This window comes from Melanotaenia boesemani, chromosome 3, assembly GCF_017639745.1.
Source record: "Melanotaenia boesemani isolate fMelBoe1 chromosome 3, fMelBoe1.pri, whole genome shotgun sequence".
NCBI classification, from domain to species: Eukaryota; Metazoa; Chordata; class Actinopteri; order Atheriniformes; family Melanotaeniidae; genus Melanotaenia; species Melanotaenia boesemani.
In genome coordinates, this window is record NC_055684.1 from 481266 (window position 1) to 497279 (window position 16014).

General features: G+C 42.2%; 1 protein-coding gene across 5 annotated transcripts in view; it reads left to right on the forward strand.

Annotated features, from left to right (window-relative positions):
- Positions 1 to 712: 712 nt before the first annotated feature.
- The window catches only part of epha8 (eph receptor A8), a 265597-nt gene continuing 250295 nt past the window's right edge, over positions 713 to 16014 (forward strand). For all 5 annotated transcript variants that reach the window (XM_041981741.1, XM_041981742.1, XM_041981743.1 and 2 more), the window contains exon 1: positions 713 to 970. In XM_041981741.1, the coding sequence (XP_041837675.1) occupies positions 883 to 970 (88 nt within the window). In that variant the 5' untranslated portion in view covers positions 713 to 882. The remainder of the gene's footprint in view (positions 971 to 16014) is intronic.

Below are 16014 nucleotides of genomic sequence, written 5' to 3' on the forward strand. Positions count from 1 at the left end.
ATATTCTGTCAGCTGTTACCATTTGATTATCAGTATTGTCAGATTAGTTTGAGGAACTTTTATTTATCCTTTAAAACTCTTGATAAAACAATTAAAAATCAAATTAAAGAGTAAAAACAAAAAAAAGGTTACATATTAGATATTAATATAAAAGTGATTTAATTATTAGACATGGTAAAGTACCAGCAGCAGTATTAACTGGAGCAAACATGCAGCACGGGGCTCCTGATCTGCTGGCTGGAGGATCTGGAGACTCCAGATATGAAGCAGCTGCTCTTCCAGGTGAACTGGGCATCACTCTGATGGCAGCAGAGCCCATTAAATATATATTAGCATTAGCATTAGCCTTTTTTTAATGAACAATCTATGGCTCTTATAATAATAATAATAATAACAATAATAATAATAATAATAATAATAATAATTACTATTATCATTAGTATTATTATTATTATATAAAGCTAAATATGATTTGTAGTTAGGCTGGTTAGTGTGTGTGTGTGTGTGTGTGTGTGTGTGTGTGTTGGGGTGGGCAGAGAGATAAACAGAAAGTGAGAGTTGTCCTGGCAGGTAGGGGTGGAGAGTGTGGCGTTTACCCTGCTCCTGCGCTCTGATTGGCTGTTGCCACTCTGACAGACACTGTGCCGCTCACGTGCACGATTTGCCGTCTCTCCGGCATCCTGCCTGAAGTCAGTGTATGTGTCTGCGCGCGAGGAAGCCGGCAGACTGAAGCAAGCCACAGAGGCAGGCTGCAACTCCAAACCCAATGAGCTCGCAGCCCTCACGCTCGCACGCTCGACGCTCTCGCTTCAACCCTGGGACACAAGAGGAGGAAGGAGCGGAGGACAGACAGGGAGGCAGCGGGGTGTGAGGGAGACCACCATGGCTTCAGATCCGGGGCTGGCTACGATGCTGCTGTGGACTATTTCTCTCCAGACTGTGGGCACCGCGGGAACCAACACCAACGAAGGTAGGACTCGTATGTCTGTGCGCGCGCGCTGGTTTCTGCATCCACAGTGTAAGCGATGCACAAAGGGGGTCTTTAGCTGAAAGTTTCCTCTGCTGGATGATGTGGGTTGCGTGACAGCTGCAGTCACAGCGCGCGAGTCTGCTTTCATGGAATGGTCCAGGTTTCACATGAGCTGGTTTTATCCTTACAGAGCAGCTTGTACTTCATAGCAACAGGGACATCTTCCACGTGTTTCTGTTCAATAAAAACCCTTTACAAACAAATATGACGACATTTCTGGAGAAAAACAAGTCGGGTTTCAACAATATTTCATACAGACCAGCATGGACCCATAAAACCAGCAAACATCATCCAGGTAAAATCCCCTTTTCCACATCATGATCAGAGGAACCTTTCCAGGTCTAGACGTTATTTTAAATGTACATACGTGTCCATTTCCACATGTGTGTAGTTATCCTCACCACCTGAACTGACTCATCTCATCATACAAACTGAAGTCAGAAAGAAAAGATGGAACAAGTTCTCCTCCTGTCCTGGAAACGTTTTGCATTTACACAGAAAACATGAAACCTCGCCTGGACACATTAGAGATTACAGTTACTTTTATTGTATTACAGCTACTTTTATTATGATAGCTACTTTTCAAAATATTAGTTACTTTTCTTTAATCTTTCATTAAAATTAATTCATTTAATTTATTTGCATATATTTAGTTTTATCTGTTTATTTTCATAGAATTATTCAGATTTATTTATAAGTTATTAATACATTTAATATTTAATTGTATTTTATTCTATTCCAGTCTTTTTTTTTTTTTTTTTACTTTTTTTCCTGTTTTTATTTAATATATAATATAATTTAATATAAATTCGGGCATTAAAGGGTAAAACTTGTAATTAAAATCAGGCCAGATGTGACCCTCCGGCCGGCCAGTTCTAACCCGCGGGCCATATGTTTAACACCCCAGGTATAAGTAATCAGAGATGCAGGTGCACACAGCCTCCCTGCAGCCTCAGCCCTGGGCTTGTTTGCTTGGTTCATCTTCTTACCATGTTATGGTGATTAGTTCAGCTAATGCCACGCACACGCCACATATACGCCACATACACGACACACACATGCCACGTACACGCCAAGTACACGCCACGCACACGCCACATACACGCCACATACACGACACACACATGCCACGTACATGACAAGTACACGCCACACACACACCACATATACGCCACACACATGCCACACACGCCACATACACCCCACATACACGACACACACATGCCACACACACGCCACACACCTGCCACGCACACACCACATACACGCCACACACCTGCCACACAGACACCACATACACGCCACATACACGACACACACACGCCACGTCCACGCCACGTATACGCAACCCACACACCACATACACGCCACACACACACGCCACACACACGCCACACACCTGCCACGTACACACCACACATCTGCCACGCACACCACATACACGCCACACACATGCCACATACACGCCACGCACCTGCCACGTACACACCACACACACCACACAGTCCACGCACACGCCATATACACGGCACACACATGCCACGCGCACACGCCACACACATTCCACGCACCTGCCACGCACCTGCCACGTACACACTACATACATGCCACACACATTCCACGTACACGCCACATTCACGCCACACACACGCCACACACATTCCACGCACCTGCCTACCCACATACCTACACACCAGCGCATCTTACGTACGTCTTCCCTCTTACGTCCTCCAGCTGAAAACTATAAACTATGAGTTTCATTTTTCTGCAGGATTCTGTTGCTCAGATGTTTGTGTTGCTTCAACTAAGAAGTAGATTCCACAAAAACAAACAAACATCCCTTGTGAGGGACGTAGTTTCCTTTATTTGGATGCAGAAAGTGTAAAAATGGACAACAGACGTTTTTTTGTGTTAGAAGAAGGAGAAATAGTTAAAATCATCTTCACACATTTTTAAAATGTACAGGAAAACATCATCAAAAAAGACTCAGCTACACTTTTCTAAAACTGTAAATGCTGTTCACCGAGACCTGAAACCAGCAACACAGAGCAACTGCTGGACCCACTGAGACCTTCCTGGAGGCTTTTTCAAGGTTTTATCTTGCCATGGGGAACAGGAGAAACCACCAGAGAACCCGGAGAACCCGGAGAACCCAGAGAACCCAGAGAAACCGGAGAAACCGGAGAACCCGGAGAAACCGGAGAACTCAGAGAACCCAGAGAACCCAGAGAAACCGGAGAACCCAGAGGAACCGGAGAACCCGGAGAACCCAGAGAAACCGGAGAACCCGGAGAACCCAGAGAAACCGGACAAACCGGAGAACCCAGAGAAACCGGAGAACCCAGACAACCCGGAGAACCCGGAAAAACCGGAGAACCCGGAGAACCCAGATGTTTCCTCCAGTTTTAGACCTGGCCTGGCTTGGACCAAACTCTCTGATTCATGAAGAAATGACTTATTTTGGTCCAGAAAGCCAGAAATGTGCACGTTGCAGATAAAAACCTGACCACTAAACACTGTGCATGTCACGTGCACCAGCCCTTTTATTTTTGTTTGTTGCTCATGTTTGTAGAGTAGAAACAAACAAAAGAACAAACAAAACAGCAAACAACAAACAAACAAAATGAAAAACAAACAAACAATCAAGAGGAGGAGGAGGAGGAGCTGGAAATGAAATATTTATTTATTTAAAAAAGTATTAACATAGATTTTATTTCGTTTTCTTTGTGCTTCAGTGGAATTAATGAATATTAGAAAAGGACGTCTCATTTTGGTCAGTTTAATCTCGTTCTGGTTTATCTTTCGTACTATAGAAAACTGTTTTACTTGTCAGTTTTAATATTTTAAAAACATGTAAAAATAACTTGCGAGGCTTTAATAACCGAGGAATGCGATATTTAATGAGATTATTAAAGATTTGATCCAAACGTGCACATAGAAAAGCTGACTTTCTTTCATTAGAAACAACAGGAACTTTGCAGGTCCGGGACGCGCCACCTTATCCTGCACATAAACATGTTTTAATAAAAACAGAAGAAATATAAAAACCCTAAAAACTTAAGTTAATCCTGACGACCTGAACCAGCTCATGATGAAACTATCTGAAATGTTTTGGCCGTTTTATTTTTACTGATCTCATCATTTTATTATTAATCTGGGTTTAAGGTCAGTTTTTATTCCAGTCATTTTTCTCATCTGATGCTGTTTTACTGGCAGAGGAACAACCATCACAAAACTATTTCATAACTTTTATTTTAAATTCTTTTCTCATTGCTTCATTAATTTTTATTTATCCTGTTGCTTCTGGAAGACTCACGTTTCCATCGTCGTGTTGCTGTGGGAGAAAAGTGTAAAATGACTTCTGTTTCGTCTTCCTCTGGAGTCAGAAGGGATAAAGTCAAAAATAAAAAAAAGTAAAAAGTAAAAAAGTAAAAATCACTACCAGCAGTAAAAACACTTCAACCAGGAGAAAATCCTGTTTCCAAAGCATTCTGGAAAAAACTGAACCTGTTTTCTTGTGGATGCAAACGTCCGAACCAACAATCAGACACAGAGGCAGCAGTTTTCCTCCGGGATTGGCTCCTCTCACCGTTTCCCCGGGTTCCCAGCCAGGATGGAGAGCCTTGCGTTAGGACGGGAGACCCATGCAGGGAGCTAGTAGATGGCTGCAGGAAGACCAGCTGGGAATCGGAGACCCAGAGGCAGAACTTTGGGCCTCATTCACTAACAGTTCTGACAAACTACCTGCTTACAAACATTTTCCAAAATGTTGTGGCATTTACCAAAATGTCCAACTGCTGAATGTGGTCTGTAGTCATTAAGATTTACCACAACCATGTCTTTTTATTATAATAATTCGTTTTATTAAGAAATTAGGTTTATTTCCTGGTTAATAACACCTGTCAGACTCACCTGCAGGACGCAGGTGAAGCACATCTTAAAATGAAGCCCCAGCAGGTGGAGATCTGCTCTACAAGCTGCAGAGGTGCAGTCGTCCATGCAAGGACATTTCACACTACAGTGGACCACTTTTAGCCACGGCACCATCAGGATGTTGGTCCTGATGTTCTCATGGACCAGGCTGCAGGCTGCAGTCCAGATGCAGGAGTAATTACTGCATTTAAAGCTATTTTTATATTATCTGAAGCTCACAATGTCACCGTTTATGATCAAGTAAACACTTTAAAATGAGAAAATTCATTGCACATTTTGATAATTATTTTTTGTTTTCATTCTGTTTATTTTCATCTGTTTGTCTTCTTCGTGTCTGCACACGGCCTTAAGTTCAGCTTTCTGACGGCCTGGTGGGTGAAGCTGTTAGAGCAGGTACCTTCTGTACCTTCCGGTTCCTTCTTCCAGAAGGCAGGAGGCTGAGCAGGCTGAGCAAGGGAGGCTGGAGTCCCTCGCAATGAGGTGGGGTGTTATAAATGTCCAGGAGAGGGGGAGGAGGGACACCAGAGATCTTCCCCACTGTGTTGACTATGCGCTGCAGGGTTTTTCTGTTCTGTGCAGGGACCCAGCTGGTCAGGATGCTCTAAATGCTACCTCGGTAAAAGGTGCTCAAGATGGGGGGGGGGGGTCTCTCTTCTGAAGTCCAGAACAATCTTCTTGGTAGCCGGATATCCATCAAGGAATATAACTGCTCATTCTAGCAGTTCTAGCTTCCGGATGTCTTCTTTGAGGTTGGTGATCTGTTAGTTCCAGACTTTTATCAGAAGTGCAGAGGCAGCCATTTCAAGCCGACTCTGGTTTGGGGTTAAAATGGTTTCTTTTTAAAACCATAGTATTAAAAACCATGGTTTAATATAGTGTGGCTGTACAGTTCGACTTTAACGAGGCTTAAAACAGGTAAAACCAATAAAACCAGTAAAATTAGACAAAAGTCTGGCAGAGCGTCTTGAACAGTGTCTGACAGCAGAAGCGGAACACATGGACATGTGTGCGATGAGACCCACCACGGTGGCATCATGTCCAGTCATGGGTCAGCAGGGGGAAGACCAGGGGACTGAGCACACATCCCTGCGAAGCTCCTGGCTCATTGTGATGGAGCTCGAGGTGGTATTACCGACACGTACTGCTTGTGATTCTCACTGAGGAAGTCCTGCATCCAGCTGAACTGTGAGGTGTTGAGTCCTAGCTGGTCCAGTTTGGTGATGAGCGGTTGTGGGATGATAGTATTGACCGGTTTGCTCGGTATGCCAACTGTAATGGGTCCAGGGTGGAGGGGAGGGTGGATCTGATGTGAGACATGACTAGCCGTTCAAACATCAGCAGGCTTCTTTGTCACAGGTATGATGGTAGTGAAACACTTTTACAAGTTTACTGAAACACAATTACAAAGACACCAAAATCTGTGATCCATCAGAATCTGTGACCATTTCTCTGCATATATGTCTTAGAACACAAGCAAAGTATTGAAGACTTTTATTGAAAACACATTTCTGATAGCTATCAGAATGTGTTACTTTACTCTACCTGCATTATAATGAACTCAGACTTCAGTAGGTGTTTTCAAGACTTTGCTTGTCTTCTGAGACCTATGTGCAGAGGACTCCCTGCAGGCACTGATTCTGATGTAACACAGATTTTGATGTAACACCTATCTTTGCAATTGTGTTTTGGTAAACTTGTTAAAGTGTTTCACTAGATGTAAAATTGTTTTGCACTTCCCGGTAACCAAAAATAACAGCCTAGTTAAGGAAAACCAACAGATTGCATTGAATCTTGACTTCAATCCAATCCTCCATCCTGAGCTACAAGCGGCGAAAGTGGAAAGGAAAAACCTTCGGCAGAACCAGAACCCAACTTTTTTAAGGCCATATCTGGGACAGAACATAATTAAGGAATTGGAGTAGTCCAACCTGGAATTAACGAAAGCATGGACTAGTTTTTCTGCATCACTCTGTGACAGAATGCCCCTCATTCTAGCAATATTATGGTGGTTCTAGAAACCTGTTTTATATGTGAACCAAAGGACAGATCCTGGTACAGAATAACTCCAAGGTTCCTCCCTGTAGTATTGGAAGCCAAATTAATGCCCCCCCCAGATTAATTACATAGCTAGACAGTTTTTCAGTCCAAAGACAACAACGTCAGTCTGTCTGAATTTAGAAGGAGAAAATTCAGATTCAGAATATTAGACCAGGTTTTCCAATTATCTATATAGCACACTTTGTTATCTGGACACCACATAGACATCCAGTGGTTGAAGGATGACATGCAGCTAACATGTCATGCTGGTCAGATCTGGCAGGGAAGCACCAAATTCACATGAACTGAACTGGGTTCATTACCACCGACGGGAATTACAGTCTTATTGTATTTATGTTTATCCTTAGCCAGCGGTTTCAGATAGGATTCTGTTGGTGTGTTTCCATTGAGCAGTTCGGTTCGGGCTGGTACGGTCCGGTATGCTATTTTGTGTGTTTCCATTATAAAATGGGTCCATACAACCGAACCATACCGCACCATTTCAGGACCTCCTTCAGTTGTAGGTACATATGGTACGGTTAAGGCGGAAGTACTGGCAACACCGATGAAATCTATTGATCGGCAGACAGAAAAACATCACTGCCCACGACAAAAGCAGGCGCAACACAAACAACGCTGCTGTTCAGTTTGTGGTTCAGTTGCACATTGTGTTTGGGCGTCGGAAAGATACTAGAAAAAGGATGCCTGCAAGTAACAGTAAAGTCTGGTCGGCTCTGGAACTACAAACTTTCCTGGTTATAGTTGGCGATAGTGTGATTCAGAATGAGCTGGATGGAGCAGTGAGAAACGAAAAAGTGTACAAAGAGATTTCTCAGCGGATGGCTGCCGAGGGATTCGATAGGACATCCGAGCAATGTCGGGTAAAGCTTAAGAAGCTGAAAGGACAATATAAAAAACTTAAGGATGACAACAGCCGTAGTGGAAACATCCGAAGTACTTGGAGGTGGTACGACGCCATGGACGACATTTATGGCCACAGACCAGCAAACAAAGGAAGAGACGGAGGGCTGGACTCGGCAACTGCACTTCTAGAATCCATAATAGATCCTCATGGTAAGAATTTTCCCACTTGGGATGAGCTTTAGCTATGCTAACTAGTTAGAAAATTACAGCAAACAACCAGTCAGTCTTCGCACAACTTCTTTGTTAATTCAGATGAAATGAAAGGCTCGTAGTTAAAATGCTAGCATAGCTTAGCATTCTATTGTTTCCTGCCTGATGCTAACAGCTATTTACGATCGCTAACCGTTCACATCCTGTGTATTATTCTCGTTGTTTGTGAATCAAACTCGTGATATTTTCATTTTCAGATTTAGTGGAGGGACTTGACACCGATGCCTCGTCCTTTCTGGACGAGTGTCCATCCACTTTGTCAAGTAGCCCCAGTACCCCGGTAATTGCGTCACCGGCGACCCAACCAGAGATGACACCCACTGCACTCCGGCGTCAACACATCGGTAAGTCATTATGTTCTGAATAAAAGTTGTGATTATGCATTTCTCCAAACTTAGAAATGACATTAAGCAGTAAACAGGCTTCCTCTGTAGTTTATTTGCATTATGAAATCCATAATCATAACTGTAAATAATCTTTATATATTACTGTATTATTTTCTTAATGTGTTTTGATTTTCTCTTTTTATATTTTGTGTTTGCGTTTGTGTGTAGATTTGCCTTATTTTTTCTGTTCTTTTCCGTTTATCTGATTGCTGCTGTGATAGGAAATACCCTTCATGTGATTTATAAAGTATTTTTTTTAGCTATGATCGCAGTCTAACCATGTCTTAACTAATGTATAATCACCCAGTTTTTTTTTTTTTTTTTTACTGTTGCTTAAAACCCACTATTCTGGTCTTTTGCATATTCCAGTTGATAGAAGACGGTCGCAGCTGGATGTGCGCACAGTCATGGAGGAGATGCGGGCTGCAGATGAAAGGCAGCTAGAGGCCTTCCACCAGGCCTTCCTTGGTGTCCTTGGGCAACTTATTCAAGTGCTGGAAGGCAGTCGTGACCCCATGCCACAGCCCAAGCAAAAGTGAGAAAGCGACAGAAAACCTTTAGTTTAGCTTCTATTTATGTTTTTATTTTATTGTTTTTAATAAAGGTGGTCTATCTCAGGGCTACTCAATTCGGTCCTACGAGGGCCGCAATCCAGCAGGTTTTCCATGTATCCCTGCACCAACACACCTGAGTCAAATTAATGAGTCATTGTGTAGAACCTGATTGGCTGTTAGCCACCTAATTTGGATACATGGAAAACCTGCTGGATTGCGGCCCTCGTAGGACCGAATTGAGTAGCCCTGGTCTATCTAGTACATTTTGTGTGCATTTCTTATTTCTAATAAGTAAAATATGTAATCTGTTTTTTGTCTCGGTTCTGTGTAATTATTCCAGTTTCAATATATAAGTTATTAAAGAAAGAATTTAGTGCCCTGGAGCAAGTACCCTGTAATAAAAAAAAACACGAGGAAGGTAACAGAATTTATTAAGGCAAACGATCACTTAACAAAATCTGTAGAGGCCATGGGAGTGTCGGCTTATGTGTAACATTGAAAAAACTTGTTAAGTGTTGAGGTGCCGCATCAGAGCCTCGCGTACTTCACTCCCCTCTTCTTCAGCATCCTGAGCTATTAGAAGTACTGGCTCCTCTGCAGACATATCCAAATCATGGTAGTCTTCTCCATGACTTTCACAAAGATTGTGAAGAGCACAGCAAGTAAGCACCATGGATTTGACAAGTTCAATGTCACTGTCATTCCTCTTTAAAAGACATCGCCACCGACCTTTAAGTCTCCCAAATGCATTTTCAACTACGACCTGGGCCCTGGATGTTTTTTTGTTGTAGGTTTGTTGTTCTGCTGTCAAGCGGCCATTGTCTGGAAATGGTTTTAGAAGCCAGTTCTGTAAAGGGTAGGCAGAGTCCCCCAACACATAGTAGCCAACATCCACCCTCCCAATATTCTTTGTGCAAGCAGGGTACAGGCCTCCCTTCCCCACCAAGTCCCACAGTGTGGACAATCGCAGAACCCAAGCATCATGCAAACTCCCGGGCTTTCCTGCATTCAAACTCCAGAATAGTCCTTTTCCATCAACAACTCCCTGGAGGATGATGGAATGCCAGCCTTTTCTATTGAAGTAGTCGGTGTGGTATTCTTGTGGTGCTGTTATTGGTATGTGTGAGCCATCAATAGCACCAACACACTGTGGAAGGCCCCACCTTTTCTCAAAGTATTCAGCCATGTCTTCGAGCTTTTCCCGGTCTGGAAAACAAATCATTTCAGGAACTAACAATGTGCAGGCAGCCTTACAGAAGTCCTGCACACACCGACACACTGATGATTTACTGACACCAAAAAGATGACCGATACTTCTGTATTCACTGTTGGTCGCCAGCTTCCACAGTGCAATGGCAACTCTTTTCCTCAGGGGCAAACAGGCTCTAAAGTTGGTGTTTTGCTTCTCCATCATTGGACGTAGCCGTGCACAAAGGTATGAAAATGTTTCCTCAGACATTCGGAAATTGCGGACCCACTGCATGTGTGTGAACCCCGGGACTGTCACATCCCACCATTCATTGGCCCGGCTGAAAGCCCAAATGACTGGTCGGCGGCGCTGCTTCAACAAAAGAAGAAGCATCTAAAGAAAAAAAAGAAAACAAAAAGAAACACAACTTAATACACTATTAAGTCAATGTAATACAACATAATATTCCTTACTAAAAAAGGGCATGTATAAAGGGGAGCAACATAAATAAGGAAATATGCGATTTAACATAGATATATATGAAACCTGTATAATGTTAAATCATGTATATCCTTTCCATCTTATGTTTTCTTTTTTTTCGAATTTCCTTATTTTTATGTTATGTTTTCGTAAACACAAGAAGTAAACAAAAGACTGCAGAATTGAAAACGGAGTTCTATTCTATTCTACAGTCATTTAGCAGACACTTATCCAAAGCAGCTTACATTTGAGAGTAAGAACAACACAAGCATGAATTCAAAGATGGGACGTCATCATTAAGGAGTAGTCAGACTGCTGTAAGTCCAGTTGGATCCAGGTGCTGTCATAAAGTGCTAGAGGCAGTGCATATGATTTTTTTATTTTTTTTATTTTTTTTCAAGTTTTTTGTACGTCATTTTGTTTAAATACAACATCACGATTTCATCAAACAATGTCAACTTGGGCATAAGTGCACACAGCTTATTCAGTACTTGGTTGAGCCAAAGAGCTGGACAAATGTTTCTCACTCATTACATTACAGTGCAGTTCATATTTAAGCTACCCATGTAATATCTTTTCGGGTACAGAGGTTATTTTGTACAAGTTAGTAAACATATGAGTACAACTACATGACATACATGATAACATAGCATGAAGTCGCTTACCCTGTGGCGCCTCTGTCTTTGTCTTTGCCGCACAACGGCGTATCTCTCGTTCCACCGCAAGACCCGAACCAGAAGTTTTCTTCTCTTTTTGGCTGTGTTTCTCTTCAATCTTCTCTCGTACAATGCGGCTTGTGATGTTTGTACAAAGAACCACAAGCTATGCAGAACAAAAACAAGTTGCTGAACGGCCTCCATTGTTGTTTGTTCAGTAGCGTCTCGTTTGCTGTCGTCGCGCTAGAATGACGCCACACTAGGCATTTGGTCTAAACACCGCCACCCAGTGGCAGTCCGACTTGCAGTGGAAGCGCTCACCAGAACTGGCTGGACCATTCAATAATGCACCGGACCGTACAATGGAAACGAAGCATATGTCACCCGCTCTGGCCCCTGGGATACATTTAACTATGTTCCCTGGTGTCTCTAATGCCATGTTTTTGACTGTGGAGCTACTGATTACCAGGGTTTTTCCTCAACTGGTGTGTCTGTTAGAAATGTGGACAAGCTGGTGGTGAGCCACGGGCTTAAGGCTATGCCTCGTCCTAATGATCACCCAACTAGCCTGGGACCCTGGCTGCGCAGTGATGCGAAGCGACGACTTAGTGGGTTAGCTTCTCTAAGTGGCTCTGTGCCGGCTACATGGGGTTTGGCTAACTGCTGAGTTCTTTTCCACAGTGCAGAGCCGAGCTTCCACTTTGCAGAGCCCCTCCTCCGAAACTACGAACAGGCTACATTTGTTACACGTTCCGTTATCACTAAAGGAGGCAGAGGAGTAGCTAAACATCTGACACACCAAGCAAGAGAAGGCAGGAGACGAGGAAGAGAGCTAGCAGCTGTGCTAATACAGAAAGCTTAACGAAAGTGTTTTAAACATAGTAGATAATAAGGAACTGAAATATCCCTGAAAAGGTAAAGCAAAAGTAGAGTGTGTTAACTGTTATGTAATGTGGAAAGGACCAATAGTAGAGAAAATATCAATATTAATGTGCAGCTAACAGGGCTAAGGGTGCGAAGGTAACAAGCAAGCTACACAGGAAGTGACACAATACGTCTTACCGCAAACAGCACACATCCCAAACGTAAGCCGTACATACACAAATCTCAATCAACCCGCCTGAAGTGATTGGGGAATGACCAAGGGCCTCTTTGTCTGCTCAAGTTATGTAATGCGACTTTAATAAAGCAACAAAAAGAAAATGTTTGAGTACAAGTACTGATTCTGAACAGGATAAACAGTCAAAAACTGTTAATGAAAAACCTGGAAAACTGTTGTTCCAATCGGAAAATGGAAAATATAAGGAATATAAAGAGGAGGTTTTTTTCCTGGGCTGATAGAGATCTGTTTAAGTTGGTCATGATTGCACTTTTAAATTATGACATCATCTTTAAAAGCAGTTTATTAATTGTACTTTTTTAGCTATTGACTGGATTGTAGATGCGATGGGAGACATGCTCACCTTCGGTTGTAGACTGCATTTCTTTGTGGCTTCAGACTCAGTCTGAACCCAGTAAAGCTCCCAGTGATCTCAGGAGGGACAGTTTTTATGTGCAGAGATGTGGGAGTGATTTAAAATAAGAAAAGGACATGATCTTTTCCCTTTTTCTGTCTGCTGGTTTGCCCCCTCTGGCACCAGTTCGACATCAGCCTTGTTAGCCAGCTGTCGACAGAAATATTGGAGCCACCAGATCAATATGTCCTCTTGAGCTGATAAAACCCCAGGCTTCCCAATCAGGGGAATTTCCTGAGCCCTTTCCACCCATCCCAGTAGCTGATTCTGGGATGGCCAGAGATCAGGAGCCCTGAGTTGCATCGATGGGCTCTCTGCTACTGTCTGCTAGCATGTGGGCACTGGGAAAGCTGAGAATAAAGCCAGAGTGAGAGACCGTTGCAGGTGTTGCTTGACAGCTTTGTAATGGGCTGGTGTTGTGGTTGTGTTAGCTAATCCCTCCTGGAGAGAGGTCTTCATGATGTTCTCTGCAGGGGGACTGGTGAATGACGAAGACGTGGCTCTGTAGCATCATCCTCACTGACAGAGGAAGGCTGGATGTGTTGGAAATGAAAGAAAGGAGAGGATAGGAAAAGCTGCTAACAGTCAGAGAGAAAGGGAGCAAAGTGAGATGAAGGGTAGAAAAGAGGACAGGCTGATGTCTGGAATGCTCCGTCCTATCGGCCGCTGCCTTCATCAACACGAGCAGAGAGCGTCTTACTGATAATTTGCTGCTCTCCATTCCTTTCAATCCATTAAAGGATTTAAATGTTCATTAAGTTTAATAGAAGCCCAGGGAAGGCCTAATATGCTCTGATAAACACTAGCAAACCTACCAACCTGCTCCAATTGCTGCAGTAACAAAGAGCCATTCGGCTAATAAGGTCAAACTGTGTGTTTGGTCTGAGTCCCAGCAGCTGAGAGCTGGAGCTGTAAAAGCTGCCTTTCTACCTGCAGAACTCCTTTTTCTTATCGGCCAGAAACTTCATCCATCATTGATTTCCAGCTTCACAATTATCTCTGATTTACAACTTTATTAACTTAAAAACACTCAACGTTGGTTGCATTAATAGTGTTTAAAACCAGAAATGATTTGTTATCTGACCACTGAAAACAACATGCTTTTTAATTGTGAAGGTGGAATCTGATGAGAAAAACTAACTCTCAAGATTTTGAAAGGAAGAACAATGATGACAAGCGTCTATCTTAAAGCATATGATGTAAAATTATGAAATAAACTTCAGGACAAACTCAATGTCTAGACATCGTCCAGTTAAAAGAAAAGTTTTAAAGAAACAGCATACAAAAAGTATAAGAAAGAGAGCCTATATACAGTAAAACCAATATACAAGTACATAGGTGTGCACATTTATGTATATGTTCATATATGTTTATATATATATATATATATATATATATATATTAGGAATGCTCCGGTCAGACTTTTTGTTGCCGATTGATACTGATTACCCATGAGTGCCTTATCACTGCCGATCACCGATAATCACATGGATTGGCTGTAATTTTTTTATAAGCACTGCTGACTATTTGATGTGGAAAAAGGAACCATAAAATCCCCTTAATTTAGACAATAACATGTTTTTACTTACTTTCTCCAAGAGAAAAAATACAAAACACATGCAGGCACAATGCATGAACTATTCAGACTATTCATTAGTATAATGTGCTATCTTTCAGTAATTAGTAGTGCTATATTTTAACAGACTGAAAACACATTAAGGCTTTCATTAGGCTAAATAAGAAAGTAAAACAAAATCCTAATATTGTCAAATAAAAAAAAAAAAGTCAAGTAAAAAAAGGAATAATTTATTAAATTAAAATTTTGAGAGCCTGGCTTACTGTTTTGTGCATGAGTAACCTCTGTTGTGCAAAGAAAAAAAGTTTACCTTTTTTAAATATAATATATAAAATAAATACAATGGATCTGCTGCTTCATATGTTAAATAATAACACAACAGTGCTATGGTATTTAAGACCCTAAAACAGAAAACAAGTGAAATTAAAGTGCATTTGCTTTGAGCAGGCAAAAATGTTGAACAGCGCAACACACTCAATACACATTACTTGTTGAGCATTGTGGGAAGATTCTTTTTAATAAAGAGAAGCACCTCAGCTTTTTCAGGCATGAGTCTATTCCTGTGTTCATCCACAATGTTGGATGCAACGCTGAATAAGCGCTCACTCTCTATGCTTGTACAAGGTGCAGACAGGTATGCTCTTGCTACTCTAGCAAGGCCTGGAAAGCGTTCCTTGTTAGTTTTCCAGTACTGCAGCGATGATGCACTCCGAGAGGTGTTGCACTTTTGGCATGAATCTGCTGTTTGGTTTCTTCTGCCAGGATTTCACCAAACACGGAACACAAGGATTCTGGTCGTGGCACTTTCTTTGCTGGCTCCCCTGTGCTGTTAGCTTCAGGTCCTTGGTTTGGGTCAATGCCACTGTTGGGGAAATTTCATATTATTCCCTTTATTATATTGTGTCTACTGATCACTCTCAGGGTAAACAGGTTGTTTAGGTTCTTGGTAATTAAGTTTAATACTGAGTAGCCTGTTGCTATCATGCATTCTTTAGAACAGTTCGTTCTGACCTGTGTGACTTATCTGATACCAGCCAGGCGCCTCAGGATGACCCAGCCGGGCATCCTGCCTTAATGTCACTGGGGTTGTTTACGTGCTCAAGAAACTGAAAAACAGCTCATTAGGTTTGCTGAAGTGTCTAATCCTGTGTGAGGAACAGACAATCTCTTTGTTTGTATTTCATGATGTGTTGTGACTGATCATTCTGCTTAAAAGATGCTGCATGTATGTTTCTTATCAGATTCTCTTCAGATCTCTGTGCTGTCAGACCTCTGAACAGTGTCTCGAATTGCAATTCTATTCTTTATATTTTAATCCTGTGTTCAATAAACTTGTAATGATTTTTCACTTCAGAACAGACTCCTCATCCTTGACAGAGTAACTTTTTTGCCTCAACACCACACACATGGATCATGGAATGCTTGGAGATGTATAACATCAACAGGACTCTAACAGCCTTCATTGCAAACTCAAAGCAGCAGTGGAAGACCACCCTTGAGGCCAACTGCAAGCCAATTGCACAAG